We start from the raw sequence: 25813 nt of genomic DNA, 5'->3' as shown, positions 1-25813 counted from the left end.
ATTGCAATGATAAACGACATCCGCCTTGCCTTATGCTTTACAATTGAATTATAGGACACGTGATATATATCACTGTGAATCATACAAAAGTAAGGTTCGATGTCCAGTCCACGTTATGGAGGTAAGTTCGATACAGGTTGTACGTAACGTGCACTGTGCATCCAATATAAACTATAAACTGCATACAGAGCTGCATTTAGTGCAACTCAATTTGCTATTGGAATGCTGCAAAGTTGAAGTCTCGGGTTGAGAGAGGACACAAACTGTCATCCCTACTGGTTCAAATAAACGAGCGACACCTTCTGAGATATCATCGGTGGACTGGTGCAGGGCACCTTTTGAAGATGAGCGCCCGCGCTGTGTTTGTTGAACCGGGAAACACGTGTGCGCCAACGGAGCACGTTACATTTGCCAAACATCTTCTTGGTTCTTTCCGTAAAGTCACGTAGAAGGGAAGTAATAAAATAATAAAAATAAAACATAATAAAACAATTCTCACGACGTTTCGGCCACAGACGCTGTCGCCTCGACAGACCTGGTTTTCACCTCAGGACGGCTGCTTGCGTTGTGGCCAAAACGTCGTGAGAATTGTTTTATTATGTTTTATTTGTATTATTTTATTACTTCCCTTTTACGTGACTTTACCGAAAGAACCAAGAAGATGAATCCCTGCAGTCACGAAAGCTTTAAATTGAAATTTGCCAAACAGCGGGGACCATATCACGAATGGGCACATCGTCACACGCGTGCCAGGTGAGCGGCACTGCTGCCATCCAAGAGAGACCACTGGCCGCCAGGCTCCCCTGGTCACATGATCTCCAGCATTCAATGAGAATAGATCACACGTTTTTCTAAATTTCCAAGTGTAAACTTACAGTACTCGTCGCATAACAAAACGATTGATGTCTGCAATACGGCTTGCATTTTTTGCCCCCCCCCCCCCATAAAATGTAACACGTTGACTTTTATTTTTGGTTCGTGAAGCTTTAATTGGAAAGAATACAACTATTTCACGGAGAGCAACTCAGCTCGCGGCACATTCCCTTTCATAAATTCTTCAGATAAAATTAATTGGCATCATTTGTGAGTTGGTCTGGAGAGTAATTGGAGAGAGAGAGAGCAAGTGAAACGGTCCGTGGCATATATAGTGTCACTTCCGTAGTTAAAGTCAATATGCATCAGACTGCATTTAAAAAAAGTAGGTCAATTAGATTTAAGCTGCTCAGTCGTGAATAATGAATGATTCCATGAAAGTATTTTTCCTCTTGCAAGAAACGGTTTGTGAAGGCAACACAAATTGCTGGCCTTCCAGGTAGGTGACAGACTTCGTCACAAGGCTTAAGGCATTTTAGTTCTGATCGTTGTACAGGCTCGCACTTTGGTCATGATATACAAGGGATCATTACAATTGCTTATATGAGAAGACTTAAGGATGAGACATTAAAGTTAATCACTCGAGGTATGAGCTCTTGACGCTGGTTGTACGCGCCAGCAAAACGTCGTATACAACTATTTTCTTTCATTGCGTTTCAACGTCAACCGCTTTTTACTGAAAAACAAATCAATTGGCGCAGTTTTTGTCCACGTGACAACGTGACTTGTTTGTCTGTGTCAGATGGCAGCCAAGGAATGGGTGGCGAGCACTTCCACCCAAGAGATGGAGCGACGAGAACGTGCAGGTGCTGGATGGATTGCATCGCAGAGACGTGAGAATGAAGAGGCGGCTTAGGGGAGGCCTTCATCCAGCAGTAGGTTGATCGTGGCTGATGATGAAATCGGTGTTGAACCTAATTCCCTCCACTTCCGTGTCACCGTGCCATCCCAGAACAATTTCCCTACCTCCCTTGCACCGCTGCACCCACGTGCCCCCCACACTTTGTTTCCACACGTGTACTTGTAATTGAAAATCCGTTGTAAACTGCGTTTGGTCTGCACACAACGGGCACGAAGGCTGTCAACAAAATGTGATAATCTCCAGGTTAAAGTTCAACATTGCACTGGCCTTGGTGTTCACACAAAGGCCGTTTCTAATTTAACTGCCGAAAAGCCGGAATTCCACCCACCGTAAATAAAATGTCACATGCAAAGAACATGGAGGTGAAAGCACAGCTTTAATTTGTCAGGAGCATTCATAATTCGTATCTTTTATTTTTATATCCCTTGCCATGTGTTTGATCAATTGGGGTAATTCCTGTCTATGTGTAGTTACACACGCGGAGACACTAGGAGTAGGAGGCACTCTATTTATTATCAGCCTTCACAGCTCACAAGAGGTAACTACAACTCTCAGTCAGGACAGCTGGCAGACTGCCTGACTGACGACACCGATAAGCTGAAGACGTCGATGAAGTCTCCAGCAGCATGACGAGGGGGTCCCACTCACAGCGACAGCCCCGAGCTCTCCCTCGGGGTCCCCTTTTATCCTCCCGGCGGGGCCTCACTCCGCCCCGGCCACGCCCCCCTTCTAGAACTTACTCGCGGGTTCCCGGGCTTACCTCACGTTGCCCCCTCTGTCACCTTTCCCCTACATCCCTCTCTGTGGCTTATCACGTGACCTGCTGACAGACAGGGCTGCTACTGCTGCAGCTGCAGGTCCGCTTCTCTGCCAGCAACCTGCGCAATGCTACGTAGTGACCCATTCCATGTCACTACATATGTATACCATTGGCAATTGGTTCCTGAATATTTTCCAGACCTCGTTTTGGTGGACCTGGCCAAAATAAGTAAATTTTGGTCCATATTATATACACAAAGGTTGATGGATGTGCTTCTGAACAAACACCACTTTTTTATTCGCCTTAATAGGTGCCCTATAACGAAAATTTCTCCGGTTCATTTGATAACAAAAATGTGCTTTGCTTTTGTGAGTGTTGTTGTTTATAATAGTAACATTTGGTATACCCATTGATATCTCCAGAGTGGAAGAGTAGGCCAAAATATCTTCCAGAGGGGTTATTGAGCAGGTCCTTCTTCCAGCAGTGCCGTGAGCAAGCAGTTGCAGGGCTGCACGTCTACCCTTCATGTAAAAAAAACGCGATGAATTATCTCAAGCGTACAATGCAATTTTATTACACATTTTGTAAATATGTGGATGTCCTTCCTAGATCTTCGTTCGCGAAGCCAAGCCATGATGATCTTTGGTGTGCATGTATACACACAAAGTACACAATCCAGGTATATTCATTCAATTTAAATACAGAATGATTGTATTAAAAGCAACATTCCTTTAAAAACAACGTGAATGTGTCACATAATCGTTTTTGCCCTTCACTTTTGTACGTACGTATGTTGAACTTCTTTCACACCGTACGTAGCCAACCGTGCTCATCGGAGGCGCGCGGCGGCAGGACGACCAACTAAACACAGCAAGCAGTCCTACAGAAATGAGTTTTTCATTCTAGATTTACAACGTGAACACACGCAGCTGTGCGAGCAGCAGAGGTGACGGGCTGAGACGAGGGGATGGAGCTTTGGGACAACTCGAGGCAACACAGCGGAAAATACCCTACTTGCACTTTTGCAAGATCCCTTTGGGTCGCAAAGAAAATACGAATTGTTTTACTTCTCTTGGACTCTCTTGAGCCTACTTGCTTGTGCCTCCCTCCTTTGATGGACGTGCGTTATGGCATCCGTCTGTATCCCCGCCTGTCAACATCACGTTGCGTGCACTGCACCGTGCTGGCTTTTGTAACAGTGCCGGAGAAATTTTGACTTAAAACTTTCGTGACTGCAGGAATTGATATTCTTGGTTCTTTCGGTAAAGTGACGTAGATAGAAAATTTAAATAAAATTAAAAACAAATCAATAAAAATAAAAGCAAAAAACCACGACGTTTCGATCGCAACACAATCGGTCTTCATTTAAATTAATATTTTTATTTTATTTCATTTTTATTTTCTATCTACGTGACTTTACCGAAAGAACCAAAAATATGAGTGCCGGAGAAACGTGTTGTTTGAACTGTGGACACACATATATCGATTACGGTACAGTACATGTTTATATTTATATTTTTGCGAGCAGTATGCTGCTTCCAGGTATTAATCGCGATGCCCGAGACACTGCTGGCAAGATATGTATCCTGTCAGCAATGTGTGCAAGAGCCAAGGTGTCGTTTGACCCTGGCCCCAGTGTTCGAGTGCTCATATTAGAAATATTCTTAGGTCAGCTGATTTCCATTTGTGCCGCATAGGCAGTGTCGCACTCATTCACCCCAGCGTTATTGCAGAATCTATCGTGATGTCTGGACTATTGCAACCGATTTCAGTGTTGGTCTTCCAAACACACGGGCGAGCTTCCGCCTTCAATTAATACCGAATGTAGCTACTGCATGAAACGTTGATTGTAAGGGTTGTGAACGTGTAACTGCTCTGCTCGAATGTTATCATGAACGCCTCAGTCAGATGTCAGCTGTGGCCAGACAGTACGCGTGATGGCACAAAACACACTCTTAACATTCCCATCCTGCACTCATCTCAACTTTAGAGAGAGAGAGAAAGCCACGTGGCATCTATGAGCTCAACTTCTACAAACTAAGATTAAAATTCATAATAAAGTGTTTGGGTTAGATCGCGTTATTTATAAATGTGTCGTAACCCTCCACCACCCGACATGGGCAATCAACAAAAAAGTGTCACGTTGACAAAAGACAAATAGTTCACTGCTTTAGCCCACCAGCATCATCGGGCAATTCGCCCGATGATGCTGGATGCCATTACCAGCGAAACGTCGTTCTCAAAAATGATAAATGTTGTGGATTCACTCTTCAACACACCGGTGGGTTAAAGTAGTGAACCATTTGTCTTTTGTCAACGTGACACTTGTTTGCTGATTGGCCGTGTCGGGTGGTGGAGGGTTACGACACATTTATAAATAACGCGATCTAACTAAAAAAAATTCATTATGAATAATATTGGTCGCGAAAGCCTACGTGTTAAACGAAGTATTTTATTATGTTTTATTTTTATTATTTTATTATTTCCCTTCGACGTGCCTTTACCGAAAGAACCAAGAATATGAATCCCTGCAGTCACGAAAGCTTTAAATCGAAATTTAAGTTTCAAATGTATGGAACAAAAAAAAGAATGTTTAAAACACGTATTTAGCAATACAAACTGACTGTCTCGCGATATTATCTAAAACGCAGAGTGCAGAAAGGTGACATTGCAATACAATTCACAAACAGGAGTCATCCAAGGGCCCGCGAGCTGATTGAGCGACTATCATTGCTCTCAGTTTGGTTTCTGACGTAAGGAAGAGGGCGGCGGGGGCATTACCCACGGGGACTGGTCGCTGGGACTACTCGCAACCCCGACAACATTCTAAGCGGCTTCTAAGCAACACGCTGAAGATACGATGCCAGGGACTGCAGTGCCAAAATCATTATTTATCCTGCCGGCAGCTACTGCGTACCCCACCTTGGAATTAAACTATTAAGACATATTTTTGGCTTTTCACCAGGTAACAATGCCCACGGAGCAATGGAGCTCTTGTTCAGAAGCGACCTGGCCACAAATTATAGCTCAACGAAGTGGCTTATCACGTGGACATGAATAGCAGCAACGTACTCGATAAACGCATGTTTCTAAAATTTGAGGGGGAAATCCACACGACCGCGGGGAGACAAAGAGACACGTAAACTCCAAATATACAGGCGTCAGGGTCTGGATCGATCTGCTGAATTAGCGATCTGCTGGTGCGTACGGAGTCTCTGGTGTGTTATGCAGCTCCCCATGTGTTAACCATGCGTGATCGCACCTGGGCGACTGGCTGGCACAGTGGTGACGCTCGCGTCTCGCAGCGAGAAGCCCCTGGGTTCCATTCCCTACTCGGGTAAATGTCTGCGTGGAGTGTGCACGTTCTCCTCCTGTTCTTTGTGGGTTTCCTCCCGCTGCTCCACTTTCCACTCACAGCTAAGGGGGGAAAAAACCCTAAAACAATGCGACTGGTTCAATCTTGATTTGAAGCTTTCGTGACATGCAGGAATCCATACTCTGTGGTTATTTCGGTAAAGTCACGTAGGTAGGAAAATAAATAATAGATCACGACGTTTCGATCGCAACAACAAGCGATCGTCTTCCGGTGAGAGAGAGAAGCATGCCGTTGTGACGTAAGCATTATATCGATCCGAGACGGGGGGAGGGGAGGCCGTAACGGGCGAGAGGGTTGGGGGGTGAAATTCAAAGAGGGCTTAGGTGAGAGAGAGAGAGAGGAAAAAGGGAAAGGAAGCTTAGATATCAAATTCTTAGGGGTTTGTTTCGGTAAAGTCACGTAGGTAAAATTTTAAAATTTAAATTAATAAAAGTAAAATAAAAATAAAATAAAAATCACGACGTTTCGGAGGCAACACAAGCTTCCGTCTTCAGGTGAAACCGTCACAGCACGATATCTGTATCAAGTAGATATCAAACTTAACAAGATTTTGAAATGTAATGCAACTCAGAGAGTCGGCTAACACAACAGTTAACACTTTACCTGGTTGATCAACGTCCTTCCAAAGATTGCAAAATTTTGCATCCATCTTCTCGGTTGAAGTTATGTCTGAGAGTATTTGGCTGCTCCTATGAATTCCACATGATAAGCCACTTCGCTGAACTATCATTTGTGGCAAGGTCGCTTCTGGAAAAGAACTCCATAGCTCCGTGGACCTTAGCTTGTCAAATAAAAAAAGAAGTGTTCGTAGTTTTAGTTTATTTAATCCGCGCTTCACCTCGGTCCGAATTCACTTGAATAAAGAGCTAAAAAAAAACCAAAGCAACGCGACCCGTCTGACAAATTCTTCTCAAAGGGAGACAACTTACTTGGTGCTGAATAATTAAGCGGCAAGTATCGTGTGTCTAGAACCCTGCAGTAATTGCGCATTAGCAGAAAAGCATCGGCGGCATCGTCGTCATCGTAAATCACTCACGGCACGGACACGTGCTTACACGCACGCACGGGGAAATTGGTATAGTTGATGCCACAATATAAACGCGTAAACGGGTAAAGGAAGACTAATTGAAATGCACACAGGTGTGACGAGTTTCAATTCCCATAGCAGAATGCTCAATTAGTTTATTTAAATTTACCTTTTTTTTTACGTCCAACTTGCATTTTAATGTATACACCTACTTATTTATACATGCCTTGATTATTTTGCATCTCATTAAAAACAACGTTTTGCGAGAAGCATCATCGCATTGCGGACAATAAATAGGGTCTTCAAAAGGCACAGATTTAAACAGTCCAAAAATTGATAGCCAAACACTTTGCATAATTAATTGCGTAATGTTGCCCGATTGTATCACTTAACGTGTTTTTACGAGCAAAAATAATCCCAAGTACGGGCGCTTTCTCGAGAAATGCCATCTCGTGTGCCTCTGTCACCCGAGTGAAGCCGACTGAGCGGGCCTCGTAAGCTTCAGCGTGCTTGCCACAGGGAAGTTCCAGATTGCAAAGCAACGCCACTCGTCTGTCCGGTAATGCTACGGGGGGTGATGTGTGATGTGTGTGTGGTGTGTAGTGGTGTTTTGTCAGTGCGCCATCTGCTCACGGCGCCTTAACCCCCATCCTCGCCAGCTCGCCTGCTTCGCTACAACAGTAGCAGCAGGCGGCACAAGCTGAAGCTTGCGAAGAGAACTGCCGAGAAGATCGCTTCTCACAGCAAACCTTGGTTTTTTTTTATCCAGGCCGGGCTCGCGACAAGTTTTGACGTTTTGGAGGCCAATGCAGAAAAAGGTCACGCGGTCAATGGCACCCCTCGCTTAGTTTACCTTCAGGGCTGTGTCTATGTTTAAACGTCATGGCAGACCATTGCAATCATTCAAGTTTGTACCTTTGAGATATCCCCTTACCCAAGCCTACACCATAGAGGCCTATTAGCACGGTTGGATACGTACGTTGCGAAATAATTTAAACACACACACACATACATACGGCGACGTTGATTAAAACAAACTTTTCCTGAAAATATCGTGTCCCGATCTACACCCCCGGCCATGGACGATCGGAATGTTGGAGGGTTCAGTGCAGACGGCACGGGAAGGAGCTGTGTCCGCCCCGTGACTCGTGAAGTGCGTGGGCATGGATCCAGCGCCGCTGATGCTGCTCCTGGAAAGCTTCAATCGACTGGAGTCGCCAAGTGCGGTTGGCCTGTGGCCATGGAAACGTTGCACTATAGGTCGACTTCAAAGCAGGCACGTTAAAGGTGCAGGTCCAGCCCTGCTGCAACGGCTGAGTTCACGCCACTGATGGTGAAAAGGCCTTCAGCGCCAAGAGGGAGCCCTGTTTGGAGGATAATTTGGTCTACTCTTCTACACTGGCCAGACATCTCGCAAGAAGTTGGAATAACCACAACTTTACCCCACCAGCCTCGACTAGGCCGATCCACTCTCTGTGCTGTACCCACTTATACTGCTGCTGGGTGGACAGAGGTGAGCGTAATTTAAGAAACTTGCCCAATTGTTTCAGCCGACAACTGCCTGATTATAGTTGGCAACAAAATATTATTTCCCCAAACTTCATATATTTAGCTATGAGGCTACTCCTTACTGAAACAGAGGCCAATGCTTTATATAAAAAAACAGTCCACTTACAAATCTCGCTAATGTTTCCCCAGATGAGGTGAGCAGCCTTCTAAGAGCGGACTGGACTATAGTTTTAAATCGCAAAACGAAACTCCTGTGATATGGTTTGGTTGGAGAATGTATTTCACTGTGTGAATTTGAAATAAATATGAAACTGCCTGAAGGTAAGGGCTATTTCGGAATCCATTTCTTCCTTATAATGCACAATGGAAAGACACTGCAGGGATCGATGTCTGTCAAGAATGATCATCAGTAATCCTGTAGATAGTGACACATTATGTCGACACGGATGTTTTGTTTATTGCACTGAAACCAAAACACATTAAATTGAAAGTCATTTTTTTTGCCGGTTAATTGTGAATAACAGATATCATAAACTGCTCATATAAAATGTGTGCCCGTATCTGCTAGCCGGGTAAACAATTATGATGTTCATACCCTGAGAGATAAAAGACGACTCACATTCTGTCTCGTACTGCTATTTAAATCGGTGAAGATGCACAACAGCCGTGTGGAATATTGTGCTCCTGTACATGAAAAATTTCAGGGCCCTCTTTTCTCGGTGACGAATTCTACACAAGGCCACAGATTTACCCATGAGCTGAGCGAGTATACTCTTCACAAATCAGTTCTATCACTCACAGCTGTGCCCGTTCCCTAAATAAATGACAGTCTCCATCTCCTGCCCTACCGCTCACATCCCCAGAATTCTCGCCCTCCTTGCACACGCATGTGCGCACGCGTTTGCACATTTCACTCACACTCAGTAGATGCCTACACACACACACAACAACAACAGCCGCTATTCACTACTAAGTGGCGGTGACGACGTCACCACAGCTCTTGTGCCAGGCCAGGTGCACTTTGAGGCCACGTGAAGTGTCGAAGGCTCGCTGACAGAAGGTTCAAGGGGCAGACTCATGTGCCGTGGGTTGACTGACTGATATGACTGGCAGATGCACCAGCTGTGCTCCTTACTGTGCCAAAGCCTACACACACACATAAACACACACACACATATAGACACACACCCAAAACCAGTGATCCCCGATTGATCACTGTCAACCAAAGGGGAAAGTGTTGTTAATGAGCACCTGCAAATGCTTCTCCCTGACTGTCTTGATCTCACACAGCGGTGATGTCTGCACGCCACAGCAGGGACTCGGCACAAGCAGTGGCTCAGAACTGGTAGATATTCCCACAATGCACAGTGGCTCAGAACTGGTAGATATTCCCACAATGCACAGTGGCTCAGAACTGGTAGATATTCCCACAATGCACAGTGGCTCAGAACTGGTAGATATTCCCACAATGCACAGTGGCTCAAAACTGGTAGATATTCCCACAATGCACAGTGGCTCAGAACTGGTAGATATTCCCACAATGCACAGTGGCTCAGAACTGGTAGATATTCCCACAATGCACAGTGGCTCAGAACTGGTAGATATTCCCACACCGCACAGGGCACAGGACTGGAAACTGAAACTCAGTCATGAGGATCGCAGTCCAGTGCAATCATTACAATGCTCCCCACTCTTGTACACACAAACAAAGACAAATGTTGCCTTAACAAACTGTTGGGGCAAGCGCTGTTCGCGAGCACCTATGAAGGCCGGCACGGCACACGAGGGGGTGAGTGGCCAGCACCACGCCCGGCCGCCTTTGTCTCCTTAGTGGCGATGTTTTTAGGCACCGCATCAGGTACTCATTTGAGACTGAGTCGACCTAGGGGAGGCACAGGAACGGTTCATTGAACCATCACTGTTGCTGGCCATGAGCGGGAATCGAACTCGGTCAGCCGGGTTCATAGTGCAATAAGAAAACAGTCACTCTACCGCTCCCACACACACAAATACACAAATACACAAACACACAAATACACACACAAATACACAAACAGACAAATACACAAATACAAACACAAATACACAAATACACAAACACACATACACACACAAATACACAAATACACAATACACAAACACAAATACACAAATACACAATACACAAACACAAATACACATATACACAAATACACAAATACACACACAAATACATACACAAATACAAATACACAATACACAAACACAAATACACAAATACACAAACACAAATACACAAATACACAAACACAAATACACAAACACAAATACACAAATACACAAACACACATACACAAATACACAAACACACATACACAAATACACAAATACACAAACACACAAATACACAAATACACAAATACACAAACACACAAATACACAAACACACAAATACACAAACACACAAATACACAAACACACAAACACAAATACACAAACACAACTACACAAACACAAATACACAAACACAAATACATAAACACAAATACATAAACACAAATACACAAATACACAAATGCACAAACACACAAACACAAATACACAAATACACAGATACAAAGGCACAAACACACAAAGACCTGCCACCGCGACTCCTCGCCACTTTTGTGTCGATTTTACATCCCTACGCATTTTAACACATTGCTTTTGAGGCCGAGGCAGCCTAGAGGAGGTGCAGGAGTGATTTAGATATATCACTCATGTCAGCCATGGCCGATAATCGAATCCCGCTCGGCTTTGTAGCGCAGTCGACTGATCACGCGTTGCCACTGCTCTCCGCACTCAGACACACGCACACGCATGCACAGCAGTCCAATTAATGCTGGCAAGCTTCCCTCTCAGCATCCTTTAATGAGCAGCAAAGTTAGAACATTATCACGACACATAAAAACCATAGGGCACTCCCTCGAATCGCAGATGTGGCTTGTAAATTCATTTGCACATGAGCTATTGTTCAACCGAACCATCACTGCAACATCATACACCGATAATTATTAGTAGTGGCTGCTTGTTTTATTATCACGAGAAACGCCGTATCTCGTCACGATGTCGCGTGTGTTTATTTTTGTCGAGTACCTCTGCAAAGAAAATGATGACATGCACCGGATTGGCCTCGTTATTTAAATCCACAGGACCCACGAATGCCACGTTAGCATACTGCCCATCAACCACAGTGTCAAATACCAGCGTCTTCTTCTTCGCTTGGCTGATGTTGATGTACAGCAACAACTATAATCTTACACTGAGGTGGTTGAGGCAGATAATTGCGTCACGTGTAATGGCGTTCATCGCTGTGACGATGCCCCCTTTGCATTTGTGAACGGGGCATTGAGTCGTTATTAGTTATCTGTTATAATCTGTTTTTGGTACTATCCGTTGTTATTATACTCTTTGGTTCTTTCGGTAAAGTCACGTAGGTATATAAAACAATAATAGATCACGACGTTTCGATCGCCACACAAGCAAATCGTCTACAGGTGGGAGAGTGCGGATTCCTGCAGTCACGAAAGCTTCAACTCAACGTTGTTGTTCTCTTATACAATTTAGAAACCGGCGTTATCTGTTCCACTGTTCTGTTCTGGGTGACCAAAGTCTCCGCGCACTGACCGGCGATTTTTTTATTTCCCAGTTGTATAATTAAGTTTATCCGCATGGCAAACTTCACGTGGCCCACTCTGCTAGGCGAGAAATGACGACTAATGCCGTCACCAACCCGACGACCGGGCATCGATCAGCGATCTCCCGGTCTCCAGAGCGAGAACTCAAGTATTCCAAGAAGCCGTGAGCACTGCTGGGAACTATGAGAAAATCCGCTCCTCTACACCACTCTGCCCAATTACCCTACGATTGGCTCATTGTTTTATAACTTTCACAAGCCACGGCACATGATCTTGAGTTTGGCAAAAATTGTTTGAGATGAAGTGAGTGCAACAGTGCATACATGCAGGGTTGTTTCCAAATGTAATTTTGATGCAATAGTTGTTCAAGCTCTAAATTGTTCAGCTGCAGCACCACGCTTTCAAGTCACAAAGTGCGCTGTCAGTATAATTATTCATGCAACACATCTGGGATCTGCGGGCATGAGTTTCTGCTGCTATCTTCTTTATTCAATTCATCATTCATGGCATATGGGAATGTTTTATCATACGCATCAATTCCCTACGTGACTGTTTTTTGGCAATGGATCATCACTTCTTTATAATTACAGCTCCCTGCATTGAGAAAAGAAGTTTGAAACATTGTTCTCACAAGTATTTTTTTAAGAATTAATTTTGGTATGCTGAAAAATAGGTTGTTCGACAAAAAAAAATGTTGTACCACTTAAAAATAATGTGAACTTAACTCGCAAAATTGAATTCTCTGCAGAGTCCATGTAAAATAAAACGAACACGACACAAAATGTTGGAATAGAGTGACTAAATAAATAAACACATGGTAGGAATAATGAGCCCCAAATATAACAACTCGCGTGCGCCTTGAAACATCACATTCAGGTGGCATTAATGAAATTCCTTTGCGACAAAAGCAGCCCTTCTGAAAAGGCCTAATGAATGCAGAGTTCAAACAACAGCGTCCCACTTGTCTAATGGAGGTCAAGATCAACAGCAACACGGGGGGGGGGTGCAGTGGGAGTTTCAATTTCCCATGACAACATCCTGCAGGCAGATACTGCTGTCTCTGCTCTCTTTCGAACGACAAGCCAAGATGCGCACGGATATTCCTCAGCTATTCATCTTCAAACAATGTACGTGAAGCAAAACATGGTACAGTCATGCTGAGATTTACGTCCCCCCCCCTTTTTAAGTCGTTTCGCAGATACGTCGTCGCATTATTATTATTATGAACACTGCTAGCTGACTTGCATCGCCTTCAACCCGCACATAAGTTCGCTGACAGCATCATCGTCCGTTCTTTCTCGTTATCCGTCGCCACTCAGCCTTCATCTCCACCACCACCACCCACCGACCTACCCTGCAAATCGCTTCAATTGACGTTGTTTCGATATTCGTCATCGCACCTTTCTGGAACGCATCCCCGACGCAAATCGAGGTGTGGCTGTGTCTGTACGGTAAAGGTGCGGCCCTGCAATTGCCACTGCTGGCAAAGAGGACCTCCAAAAGAGCCAACTCTATCGGGTATTTTGGTCTAATCTTTCACATTTATCAGACATGTTAGCAGAGGTGGACATACCCACAGTTTGCTCCACCACACGCGATCTGCCGATCGACTCAACATTTTTTCGTAATAAAGGTTTTTATTTTGGGTTAGATTGCATAATTCTAGATTTGAAGCTTTCGTGACTGCAAGGATTCATATTCTTAGGTTTTTTCGGTAAAGTCACGTAGGTAAAACATCAAAATTAATAAAAATAAAATAAAACAAAAATCACGACGTTTCGGAGGCAACACAAGTCTCCGTCATCAGGTGGGACCGTCACAGCCGGATTAGCTGCATCAAGTGAGGCAATGATTCAAGATGTAATCCCTTAAAAGCAAGTTGAGGGGGAGGAGAGGGGGGGGGGGAGTTCATCAGAATGTGGTAGCCAATGAATGGAACGTATCGGGAGGGAGGAGGGCGGGGCCGTCTTTGAGCCCCGCCCCCCTCCCTCCCGATACGTTCCATTCATTGGCTACCACATTCTGATGAGCTCCCCCCCCCCTCTCCTTGCATAAGTATAAATGTGTCATTAACCCGCCACCATCCGACACAGCCAATTAGTAAGGTCGGTCACGTAAACAAAACATGCCAATTAATTACTAATTGGTCTGTTTGCGTAACAAACCTTACTAATTGGCTGTGTCGGATGGTGGCGGCTTCACGACACAGTTATATTTACGCGATCTAACCCAAAATAAAATAAAACCTTTATTATGAATAATATTGGTCGCAAAAAGCTTACGTGTAAAACTCAACAATTATGATTTATTTCCACCGGTAAACACCCATTGGGCAACAAATGCACAGTTTTGGATGGGCACCTGTTGGTTTGTGCATTTGAAACACGGATGAGAGCAGCGATAAAACAACAACAAAAAAACACACAACAAAACACAATTGTACCTGGTGGTGGTCAATTTCCGAATGGCAAGGTCGTGCATCAGGTGCGGTGTAGTCATTGACACTGCCGACATTGAATAAACTCGCCAAATTGTTTCAACTGCCGTGTCGGAAGATGCAATCAAACGGGTGACTTCTGGATTGCAAGTCCGGTATGCTCACCACTACACCACAACAGCTCACCATGCACCTCCGATTAGCACGGTTGGTTATGTACGGTGCGAAAAAAGTGTAACTTACGGTATCATTATCACGATCCATGGGCAGATAGATGTCCATTGCACAGTTTGTATATCTACGGTACATGTGCATATTGTTTTATTATTAGCTATTTACATTTTAAAGATGATGAACTCAGTTCTAGTCTGCCCTAACGTATTGGTATGACTAGCACTAATGATCAAATTGTAGCTTGCATTTATGGAAGGTTTCTAAATTATGTAAGGGTTACAACAGGAAAAAAAATGTTGAGCAGTGGTCAATACTTGTGTATGTATGTATTTGAAGTTTACTCGATATTGTTCGGTAATAAATAAAACAACATATAACAGATGCTTTTGCGTGTCTCCCCTAGTTATTCACGACAGTATGATGTTAAACGAATTAATGACACCATACCGTGCCCTGAGCCACACTGAATGTCTGATTAATAACAGAGGCTTCAGACAGAGAAAGCAATTTCATACACGGTACGCTTTGGGATTTCAGATAACCAATAAGCTGGGCAAGGCAAGCTGGTCACATGAAAGATGAAACATTATAGGTGCATAATAAATAACTAAATTTTGTTCAACCTGCAAAACACATTCAAGTGAATTTCCAAATGCTGTTTATTTGCACATGAGCAAACGTAAGTGCAATGCCAGGAAAGACATTGACGGTGGATCTTAAAAGCAATCAATGCCTCTGCAGTGTGAGGTGTTGTTATTTGACCGTACAAAAACAAATGTCTGAGGTCTTTGACAGCTTTTGATAATAAGCTCATTTGTTGGACATCCTTACATCATTGTTTAAGGCGAACACAATAATCAATGTGCAATTTACCCGCTTAAAATCAGGTTGAAAAGAAGTTTCAAACTAATGTTTAATTAGTTTCAATGTTCCTACACTTGCGATTTGCAATTAAAAAAGTGTGAGCCTGAGAACATTTAACAATTAATTGTAAAAAAAAAACAGTTGACCATTCTCTACGATACAGGTATCGTCAGCAAAGAGTCAGTCTCAACTCTCTCGAGCGGTGCTCTTCATTGCAAGACCCTCGGGACCTCCGGCGGCCCCTAGTGGCCTTTAGTGCGGCCCCTAGTGGCCTTTAGTGCGGCCCCTAGTGGCCTTTAGTGCGGCCCCTAGTGGCCTTTAGTGCGGCCCCTACTGACCTTTAGTGCGGCCCCTACTGGCCTTTAGTGCGGCCCCTACTGGCCTTTAGTGCGGCCCCTAGTGGCCTTTAGTGCGGCCCCTAGTGGCCTTTAGTGCGGCCCCTACTGGCCTTTAGTGCGGCCCCTAGTGGCCTTTAGTGCGGCCCCTAGTGGCCTTTAGTGCGGCCCCTAGTGGCCTTTAGTGCGGCCCCTAGTGGCCTTTAGTTCGGCCCCTAGTGGCCTTTAGTGCGGCCCCTAGTGGCCTTTAGTGCGGCCCCTAGTGGCCTTTAGTGCGGCCCCGGACACAACACAACACGTGACAACGCCTCTTGCAGGCCGTGTGGCGGCCCTCACAATGATAATGTTTTATCAGTGAAAGTGCCCCACCACCCCCCTCTGAAAATTAGTGAAGAACAAACAGTTTAAACTTTGCACCTAGAACGTAATGGCTAACAACATGCACACGGATAATATTACAACACCCTCATGGCAACTGGAAGATAAAATCACGGCGTCGTCATTTTAAGTGGTCTCGTGGGGACGAACACGTGGTTTGTTGATCTAAATGTATACAGGATGTCTGGAGGTACTAAACGGTGCATTGCAAGTAGAGTTAAACGCTGATGGTCCCGTTGCAAAGCTGAACATCAAAGTCAAGCCCACACAAAACAGGACAACTTTGAAATACGATACTCTCCGTAAACTGGACATTTCGAGATATAAAACAGGAACATGTTGCAGTACATAACAGATAAACAAACGAAGAACACTTAAAATACTATAAAGGAAGGTAATAATGAATGTTTTTCATGAAACAAAAAACTATATTGAGGTCACAAAAGTTAAGCGTCTCCATCCCAAACTCAGAAGTCAGCCCTCAACCAGAAGAGAAAATTCCACATTCCTATGGCGAGCTATAAATTAATCCATAGGTCAACCAAAATTAACTTTCCTCAAAAACAGTACTTGTGTTATTGACCCGAGAGAGAGAGGGGGGGGAAGGGAGAGAGCGAGAGATGATAGGTGAAGTCACACCCACGCTGGGATTTGAACTCGCAACTTTCAAACCTCGTGTTAAAGCCGGCGTGCGGCAAGACACAACCCGCAAGCTCCCTGGGTTAGAGGGACGCGCGCGTGCCACGCAAGGGGACGCGATGCAACGCGGCGGCTGGTTTGCTTGGTGGTTATCGTCACCTTGGTTGAGCGTGCCGGTGACGAGTCCCACAAAGGCGCGCATCACGCTCCTGGCCAGACGCGAGCAGCAGCCGCCCCTCCGACACGCGCTCATGGCTCCGGGCACTACCACGACTCGGCTCGGCTGTGCCCCCCCCCTACCCACCCTCCTCTGTGGACAAGCAGCGTCGGATACTTGGTGGGGGTGGAGGAGACGCTGATGTCGCTGCTGTTCCTCCTCCAGCTGCTGCTGCTGCTGCTTTAAGGTGTGAAATGTTCTTTATTTCCCCACCCACCCCTCCATCGATCGCTCCGTCTTGCGCTCACGCTTGTCGCCCGGATCCGCGCGCAGTTGTAAATTTACGCTCGCGGATTTTAGTTTGAACGATTTCAAGTGAGATCGCCCGGGATTGCCGCTCCTCCTTGCCACGCTGGGGGATATGTTCCCTCCTCCTCCTCCACTTGACGTGCAATTTCTTTGACTGCTTGTGCCCGCTATCTCAGCCCCTTGCTCTCTCGCTTTCATTCACCCGACCCCCCTCTCTCTCTCGCTCTCTCTCTCTCTCCTCTCTCTCCCCCTACTACCACCACACCTCCTGCTGCTATCTCTGTTCCTCCCACCGCTCCTCACAGCACAATGTGGTGCTCCACGTCACACGTGCTGGGCTCCATGGAGAGCCGGGCGAGAGGCGACGGTGTCACCCATTGCTTCTCTGCAGCCCGGTAAACCAGGAGGAGGAGGGGGGGGGTCTGATCGCAGGGCGGTGAATGGCTCCGTGCAGCCGCTGTAGGTGAATGGTGGGGGCTGGGCTGCCCTGGGTGTCTGCAATAACCCAATAACCCACCCCCCCCCCCCCCCTTGTTGCAGCCTTTTCCAGGCAACAGCAAAGCGCTGCACTTTGACGCAGCTCTCGCTTGGCTCAATGACTCGCCCCGTCGTCCTTAGTTTCTTCTGAGCAAGATTGCTTCATTTACCGTCGCTTCTGAGCAGCGATTGACTTAAAAACGAGCGCGTCATCCGTGGGTATACACGGCAATGATGGACATCGGCCCAAACGATGCAATCGGACTCTTGCACGGACTCGAACGTGGGAATCATTAGCTCTGCACGTAGAAGGTGGCACAGGCGAGAACTCATTGTTTATTCTCGCACATTACACTGGCGTGGATGATGGGGACGAATGAAGGAGATGTGTGGATTCCTAACATCCACAGGACCTTCCCATGTGAACGCAGTTGTGTGCGGTGAGTCCAACAGAAGTGAGAGCCGCTGTTTATACTGGTAGGAACGAAGTGGACCAGACCACCAATAGATGAATGTGTCCGTCCGTCCGTCCGTGGGAGGAGTGGTGTTGAGGGTGGTGTTGGAAATGAAAGACTACGAGTCTTTAAATCTCACAGCGTGTCTTGTCAAAACAAACACTTTTAATTAACGTTACACTAGAATACAGTAATTTTTTCTTTAACTCCTCTATACCCGGTCGATATCTCTGTACCGGTACTAAGTATTATTCCTACCAGCCCACCCCGCAGGGTCCTGTTTTCGGTAACGTACGATTTTTTGGCACGTGCCCTGCTGGCTGGCACGTGCCCTGCTGGCTGGCACGTGCCCTGGTGGCTGGCACGTGCCCTGGTGATTGGCACGTGCCCTGGTGATTGGCACGTGCCCTGGTGATTGGCACGTGCCCTGCTGGCTGGCACGTGTCCTGGTGATTGGCACGGGCCCTGCTGGCTGGCACGTGCCCTGGTGGCTGGCACGTGCCCTGGTCGTTGGCACGGGCCCTGGTGTAAGGCATTAAACGGGGCCCTCTGTCCAATTTACCATCCTTTTAGTAGTACGGTGCCAGGACCCCTCCAAGCCGGTGCAACTGCACCTCCTGCCCGCTCGATAGCTCTGTCACTTGTCTACTTGCGAAGAAGGTCTGAGCACAGTGTTGAGGACAAGAGTGAAGTGGTCATATTAAGCAGTGGGATCTAAGCAGAGAGGGACAGAGGTGAGTGAATCAGGTTCGGGGAGGAAGTGGCTTTTGGCTTCATAGTAGGCTTGAGATAGCAGGTAAATTTATGCTGCACCACTGTGATAAAGGTAGGCTGTAAATTAATAATGTAAAGGACAGTGTTACTTAAGCGATTCTGATTTGGAGTGTGAATGAATATGAGCTTTAACACAGACCATAACTCGGCAAAGAAATGGACCTTCGGACGGGCCTTGCACCACGCATCTATAATTAAGCGGACACGGGCCAAAACGCCAATTAAGTCACCGGAGGCTGCTTCCCGACACTCCTCTCGTGATTAACTGGAACACGCCAAATGAACTCCCAGCAGAGCGAGCTGCTTCGCGGAGGACGACCGACCGGCTGCCCACCGCCGCCGCTGCCAAGCGGCCCCCCGGCTGCCCTTGCTCGGTGCGATTCCGCGCACCGCTCGCTCGTTAACGGGGGACGTCGCGCCGCCAACGAAGGACGTTCGCCCAGCAGTATCGCGCGACAACACCGCGCCGCGCAAAAAAGTGCGGGCGGGCGGCCGATAAATCTGTCCTGGCCCCAAAAAAAAACTAAATTCCCGTATCGGTGTAGTGAGCCGTGCAATTGCCGGTGGTGAAGTCCGTGGGCTGCTGCGCACATCTGACGCGCACGCCATGCGGAATGCGGTGCGTGCATCGTGTATTTTTTTATCCATACGTTGTACAGATTTATATGCAATGAGTCGAAATGGTTCCTGAAATAAAATATTATTGTTACTGTCACTTGCAGTTTTATGGTAATGTTCATAAAATCTTGATTTAAAGCTTTCGTGACTGCATGAATCCATACTCTTTGGTTCTTTCGGTAAAGTCACGTAGGTAGAAAGATAATAAATCACGACGTTTCGATCGCAACTCAAGCGACCGTCATCAGGTGAAACAGACACAGCAGGAGAACTGCTGATGGACGTTGCGATCGAAACGTCGTGATCTATTCATTTTCTATCTACGTGACTTTACTGAAAAAACCAAAGAGTATACAGTGATCCCTCGTTTATCGCGGTTAATGGGGACCGGAACCCCTCGCGACAGGTAAAAATCCGCGAAGTAGGATTGGCCCCCTAGGAATTTCCGTACATGTGTGTGTGGGTACCAGAATGTTTAAAATATGTATATTTATACTTTATATATATATTTTACTTAAATTTATTTAATTATAAAACCTTAATATTATACATTCACTCTCTCTCTCTCTCATACGATACGTATTATGGTGTTCTACACTCACCAATGACAGTAGTATCTTGAGACTTGACTCCAGTAATGACGACGATGACAATGACGATGAGAATGACGACGATGACAGACCTGTGCAGTTCGATGAATGTGATGATGAATGATGATGATGATGGTGTTACTGCACGGGTATAATGAGGCCTTTAAATCAGTTCGAAAAATCCGCGATGCACTGAGGCCGCGAAACTTGAACCGCGAAGTGGCGAGGGATTACTGTAATGCTAATATAGTTTTTGTGGGTCACATTCACTACAATTTATATACAGTAAAACATTGGATTGCGAGTAACTTGGTCTGCGAGTGTTTTGCAAGACGATGAAAATAAATAAATATTTATTAATTTGATAAACGAGCGAGGTCCTGCAATACGAGTAGTACGTGTGTACGCTTTGTCTGCCGAGCGTCACGTGATCACAACTGATGTACGAGTGCTTTGGATTACAAACACGTTTCCGGAACGAATTATGCTCGCAATCCAAGGTTTTACTGTATATATATTCATGTTTGTAGACATTAACAACAAGGCTTGTGGGTTTGTATAACCCTTACACAGACATCCCAAGTAAATTGCTGCCTGATCGAGACCAGTTGTGTGACAGTCAAAAGGCACTAAAAGTTTTGACTCATAGACTCACACCTCACACTGCTTCTTAGTTATTGAATTGCACCGGGAATTGAACGAAAATATACTTAATCAGATACCTGTAGACATTTATACTAATCTGAACACAGGCAAATGATTGTCACTGTATCAAAACTGAAGTGAAACTTTTAATTTGTTTTATATAAATAAAAATCCCCTGGAGGCCCATGACCATAACTACGTATCTTTGCTGTGTTGACATGTGTGTGTGTTGATGAACTTCCAGTTCTTTAAAACAACGTCGTATACCAAGCAAATCCTCCCAAGTTACATATGACAAATTGAGACCTGATAAACTACACAAATCCCAATGATACATTAGCACTTCGACTTCTGTCAAGATGCACACAAATGCAGGAGCTGGTGACCGTGAAGACTTGAGACCTCACTTTGAAAAGAGACTTCGCCAGGAGAGCATTAAACCAAGCAGCTCAAAGGGAACAATTCATCTTGCCAATGGCGTTTAATTTCACCTGCGATAATCACATAACATCTCTGATCCCATCTCCGAAAGGAATTCCTGCACACACATTTATATTTCTGGTGGTCACAAACGTAAACCAGTCGACTGGAATAGGAATGACAGCATGTTGGTCGAGATAAACTCAAATGACCTTGTCATCCATGGACAGTTATGACCATATCTGTATAGCTGGGTCTGTTTTCATCCCTTTGGGTTTCTGTACATGCACACGAAAGGTCACTTATATGGAACAATCATAAGCCAAGAAGTGCTTCTATGTGTGGCTGAAAAGAAATGAGGATTCAGCAGTCTTAAAGTATAGAAAAAAAACGTGTGTAAAAAACCGTGTTCATCACCCACACTCTCATCTTAATTGCACAGCCATCTCCCACCATAACAACAGCAACAGCCGCCGTCCACAACCAAGTGGCAGTGACGTCACCACAACGCTTGTGCCAGGCTAGGTGCATGTTGAGGCCACATCAAGTTCAAGTTCAAGTTCATTTATTAGGTATAGCCCTGTGAGCCATTCGGCTCTTGAATCGGGTGCAACCGCAACAAACAAAAAACAAAAACATGAACAAAAAACATCTGAAAGTGAATATGTGACTAAGTGCAAACAGAAAATCCAAGAAAAGACAGCAAAAATATTGCACAAAAAAACACCGTACACCAACGCTGTGTGGGGAAGGCTATCTGCTGGCAAGAGATCACAAGGCAGACCCAGGTACTATGGAGTTGACTGACTGTACACAAAAAAAGCAAATATAAAGATTCCCCATGAAGGCTTTCACAGACTGTTAGGGCAAGTGCTGTTAGCGTGTCTCCCCAGTGGCGATCTTTACACACCGCACCAGATATTCATTTAAGGCCGAGTTGATCTAGGGGAGGCCCAGGACCGGTTCAGAAAATCGTCACTGGTGTTGGCCATGAGCGGGAATTGAACTGGGATCGCCGGGTTCGTAGCGCAGCGCGCTAACTAATACGCTACCACTCCCCCCACACACACACCCGGACAAAAGCCACCACACTGGATCTCGTATAAGATCTCATTGAATTGATATCGCCTTAGACCGTTGCGGTAAACTGCACTGCATTGATTTCAGGGAAAACAATACTCAAACATTAGTTTCCTGCTGTGTGCATTGCCCCACGCCGTCACTTTGTGTCAGGGCCTGAGCAGCTCCAATAAAGGCGCCGGTCTCATTCCATTTAATGTGCGAAATGGGCAACCGGCAAACACCGCGACGCGCGGATTTGCCGTTCGCCTTTCTCGCCCGCACAAAGTGCCTCCTCGGAAACGAGCCGCTCGCAGCACAGCATGTCAGCCAAAAAGTGAATTGCTCGACCGACCCCCCTCCTCCTCCTACCCCTACCGTGATGCCTCACCCTTCCCGTCTACCATTCGTACAGGTGTATCACTTGGAACGCGATCACCCCCCCCCCAACACCCCTTCATATATGTTTATAATAGTACTCTTACGATGAAGCACAACATTTCTTGAAGACAATCAGGCGGACCTCAAATGTGACCGTCTGCTCTCATTCCATTGTCACAAACATAATGCACCCATTCTTTATTTATCGTGCGTGTTCACAACATTTGCCGTATCGATGCAACTCATGCGGTGACGTGCCGGTGACCAAATCACGAGGAAAGTCTCCCGATCGCATTCGACTGGAATGCTGACCAGAGAGTGAGCCTGGGTTGTGCTTGTGTGGGCGATCAGAGGCGACTGACGGGGGCTTTGCTGCTTGATGGGAGGCAGAGGGCAGGAAAAGAAAGATCACACCATCGAGCTGCACTCGCCAGCCCGGTGAAACTGATGAGGTAAGGCCCACTGAGATGTTTAAATAACAAAATATTCAGAAGTGACCTGGCCACAAATGATCGCTCATCGGAGAGGCTTATCACGTGAATTACTTTAAACGCATGGTTCTGTGGTCAAGTAACCCACAGGTCCCACACAGCATGGCTGAGGACATCATCCAGCAGTGGATTGAAAAAAAGGCTTTACACGTATATCACATTTGGTCACGTGTGCGTATTAATGTACATGTATTCCTTTGAGCAGCCTTGGTGGTGTTGGTTGTCACGATTAGGAAGAGTTTCTCGACAAATTGATTTGCAGCATTTTGCAGAATTGGCTGGAAAGATGAATCATTTGCACCCGAGCTACCTGCTGTTGTTCATAAAGGAAGTTCATTATTCACCTGGTAATGAGAAACAAAAGAACAGCTCTAACGCAATTGATCACATCTCAGTTGTACACAAGTACTTTCAAGCGCATTGCAATGCAGTGCTGAATTTGTAACGAAAGGCGGATTCTTTTAAAGGTGTATGCCTTTCCTGGTGATGGACAAGTTGGCAACTAATTTCCAGCCATGCGACCGTTTGCATAGATCATGGTGTCAACAAAACACATGGCCGAGAAATGCATCTGTACACGCGGCGCTGCAATGTCTAGGTCGGTATTTCACTATGCACACTCTCACGTAAATCTTGAATTTATCTGAAAACGTGGGTCGATGCCATTTTCACTGACGACCTTGCCATAGCGTGGAGTCGAGCAGGAATTAATTTGAATACAAAGCGCTGTTCATATGAAGATGCTTTTGTGTTTTTGCTCGAACCGAAGGACACTAGACTATTGGACATTGACATACAATATAAATATGGAACTTCTAAACAAACATCCCCCGTATAGCCTTACCAGACTTTTGGGGCAAGTGCTGTTCGTGAGCACCTATGAAGGCCGGCACGGCACACAAAGGGATGGGTGGCCAGCACCACGCCCGACCGCCTTTGTCTCCCCAGTGGCTATGTTTACACACCGCACCAGGTACACATTTGAGGCTGAGTCGCCCTAGGGCAGGCCCAGGACCGGTTTGGATAACCGCCATTGGCGCTGGCCGTGAGCTAGATTCGATCTCGGGTCGCCAGGCTTGTAGCGCAACACACTAACCGCGACACTACTGCTCCCCAACTTCTAAGCAAACACATACATATGCACACGAATGCATGCACAGATAAATGTAAGCAGTGTTTGTTCAACTGGGATGATGCTTTTTGTTTATTGTGTTGTGTTCTGTAAAGCCATCCTTGTGTCTAAACATTGGTGGCAGCAGTTTGTTGACTGAGTGGGTTTTGTGCCGTGTTGATCCTCTCATGCATCCACTCATTTACTGATTCGCTGATGGAACGATGTCCCCTATTTGACCAGATTGAGAGGCAACCGAGATGTATCGTCTTTTAACTTGATTTCCAGAAAGATGTGAGAACACTTGAGAAACCACAAATAAGCATAGGCCCTGATTAATTGCGTTGTAATTGTTCATAATCAATGCAACATATTATGTCGACGGTTTTCACATTAGAGATGTTGGTTATGACATGGCACGCATTTCAATTTCAAATAACGACCCTGAAGGAGAGTTCAACAATACGACAGACACCACACTGGAAATGTATTGTAAGAAAATATATATTGCTATGTGGGTGTGGAAATTGAACCAGCAACTGTTAAAACCATTTTAGTGACACGTGTGCTGGCCACTTGCCTAATCATCAAACAAATTATGTGTTTCATACATCACAGCAGAACATTGCAGTCCAATCTGAACAACGAGTTGATATTGTATGTATGTTGAACTTCTTTCGCACCGTGCATAGCCAACCGTGCTAAATCAGAGATGCTAACAATCATCAACGCCTGCAACTACCACGTGCCATTAACAATAAGACAGAAGTGTCGTCGTGTGGACAGCGCTGCTCTGAAGAAGTTCCCACACTTCACAAAGTGCCCACACATTCAATTTCGATTTAAAGCTTTCGTGACTGCAGAGATTCATCTTCTTGGTTCTTTCGTTAAAGTCACGTAGAAGGGAGATAATAAAATAATAAAAATAAAACTAATAAAATAAAAATAAAACATAATAAAATAATATTTTATTATGTTTAATTTTTATTATTTTATTATCTCCCTTCTACGTGACTTTACCGAAAGAACCAAGAAGATGCCCACACATTGTCTTGGACAGTTGAGAGTTGGCAGTACAAAGTGGCCAATAGGTAAATGGGGTCCATTGTCTGCAAGTGGATACATTAAAGTGCATTGTGTAAGAGTGGTGTATTAATGCTGATGCACATGCTTTTAAAACTTTTTTTACTGAATATAGGGTTCAAAAAATGAGCTTTGTGTCATGAAATATAAAAAAACATTTCAAGGTAGGAAGTGTTGTTGACATCGCGAAATGTATAATTCGATTTAAACGACTATGAGGGAAAAACTGCAATTGCATCACCAATGCAGGGCAAAGTTTGACTCGTGATTCATGCCCCCCGTACAGAAAGGCTGAATAATAATTATCTGCACATGCCGTATTCCGGCGTCGTCGCCAAAGAAACGGCGGCTTT

The 25813-nt window shown here is 45.4% G+C and overlaps 1 protein-coding gene across 4 annotated transcripts in view; it reads right to left on the bottom strand.

Annotated features, from left to right (window-relative positions):
- Window positions 1–25813, bottom strand: part of KCNIP2 (potassium voltage-gated channel interacting protein 2) — a 366907-nt gene that overhangs the window by 247884 nt on the left and 93210 nt on the right. The window contains exon 1 of one of the 4 annotated variants that reach the window (XM_061552842.1): window positions 17050–17167. The exons of 2 other annotated variants lie outside the window; for them this stretch is intronic. In XM_061552842.1, coding sequence (XP_061408826.1) covers window positions 17050–17143 — 94 coding nt within the window. In that variant the 5' untranslated portion in view covers window positions 17144–17167. Of the gene's footprint in view, window positions 1–2901; window positions 2932–17049; window positions 17168–25813 lie in introns of those variants that run through there. One more of the 4 variants, XM_061552839.1, reaches the window with a different exon arrangement.

The sequence above is a fragment of the Lethenteron reissneri genome, chromosome 17 (assembly GCF_015708825.2).
Source record: "Lethenteron reissneri isolate LAM-NWPU_2019-01 chromosome 17, ASM1570882v1, whole genome shotgun sequence".
Classification (NCBI taxonomy): Eukaryota; Metazoa; Chordata; class Hyperoartia; order Petromyzontiformes; family Petromyzontidae; genus Lethenteron; species Lethenteron reissneri.
This window is presented reverse-complemented; position numbering and strand designations above follow the sequence as displayed.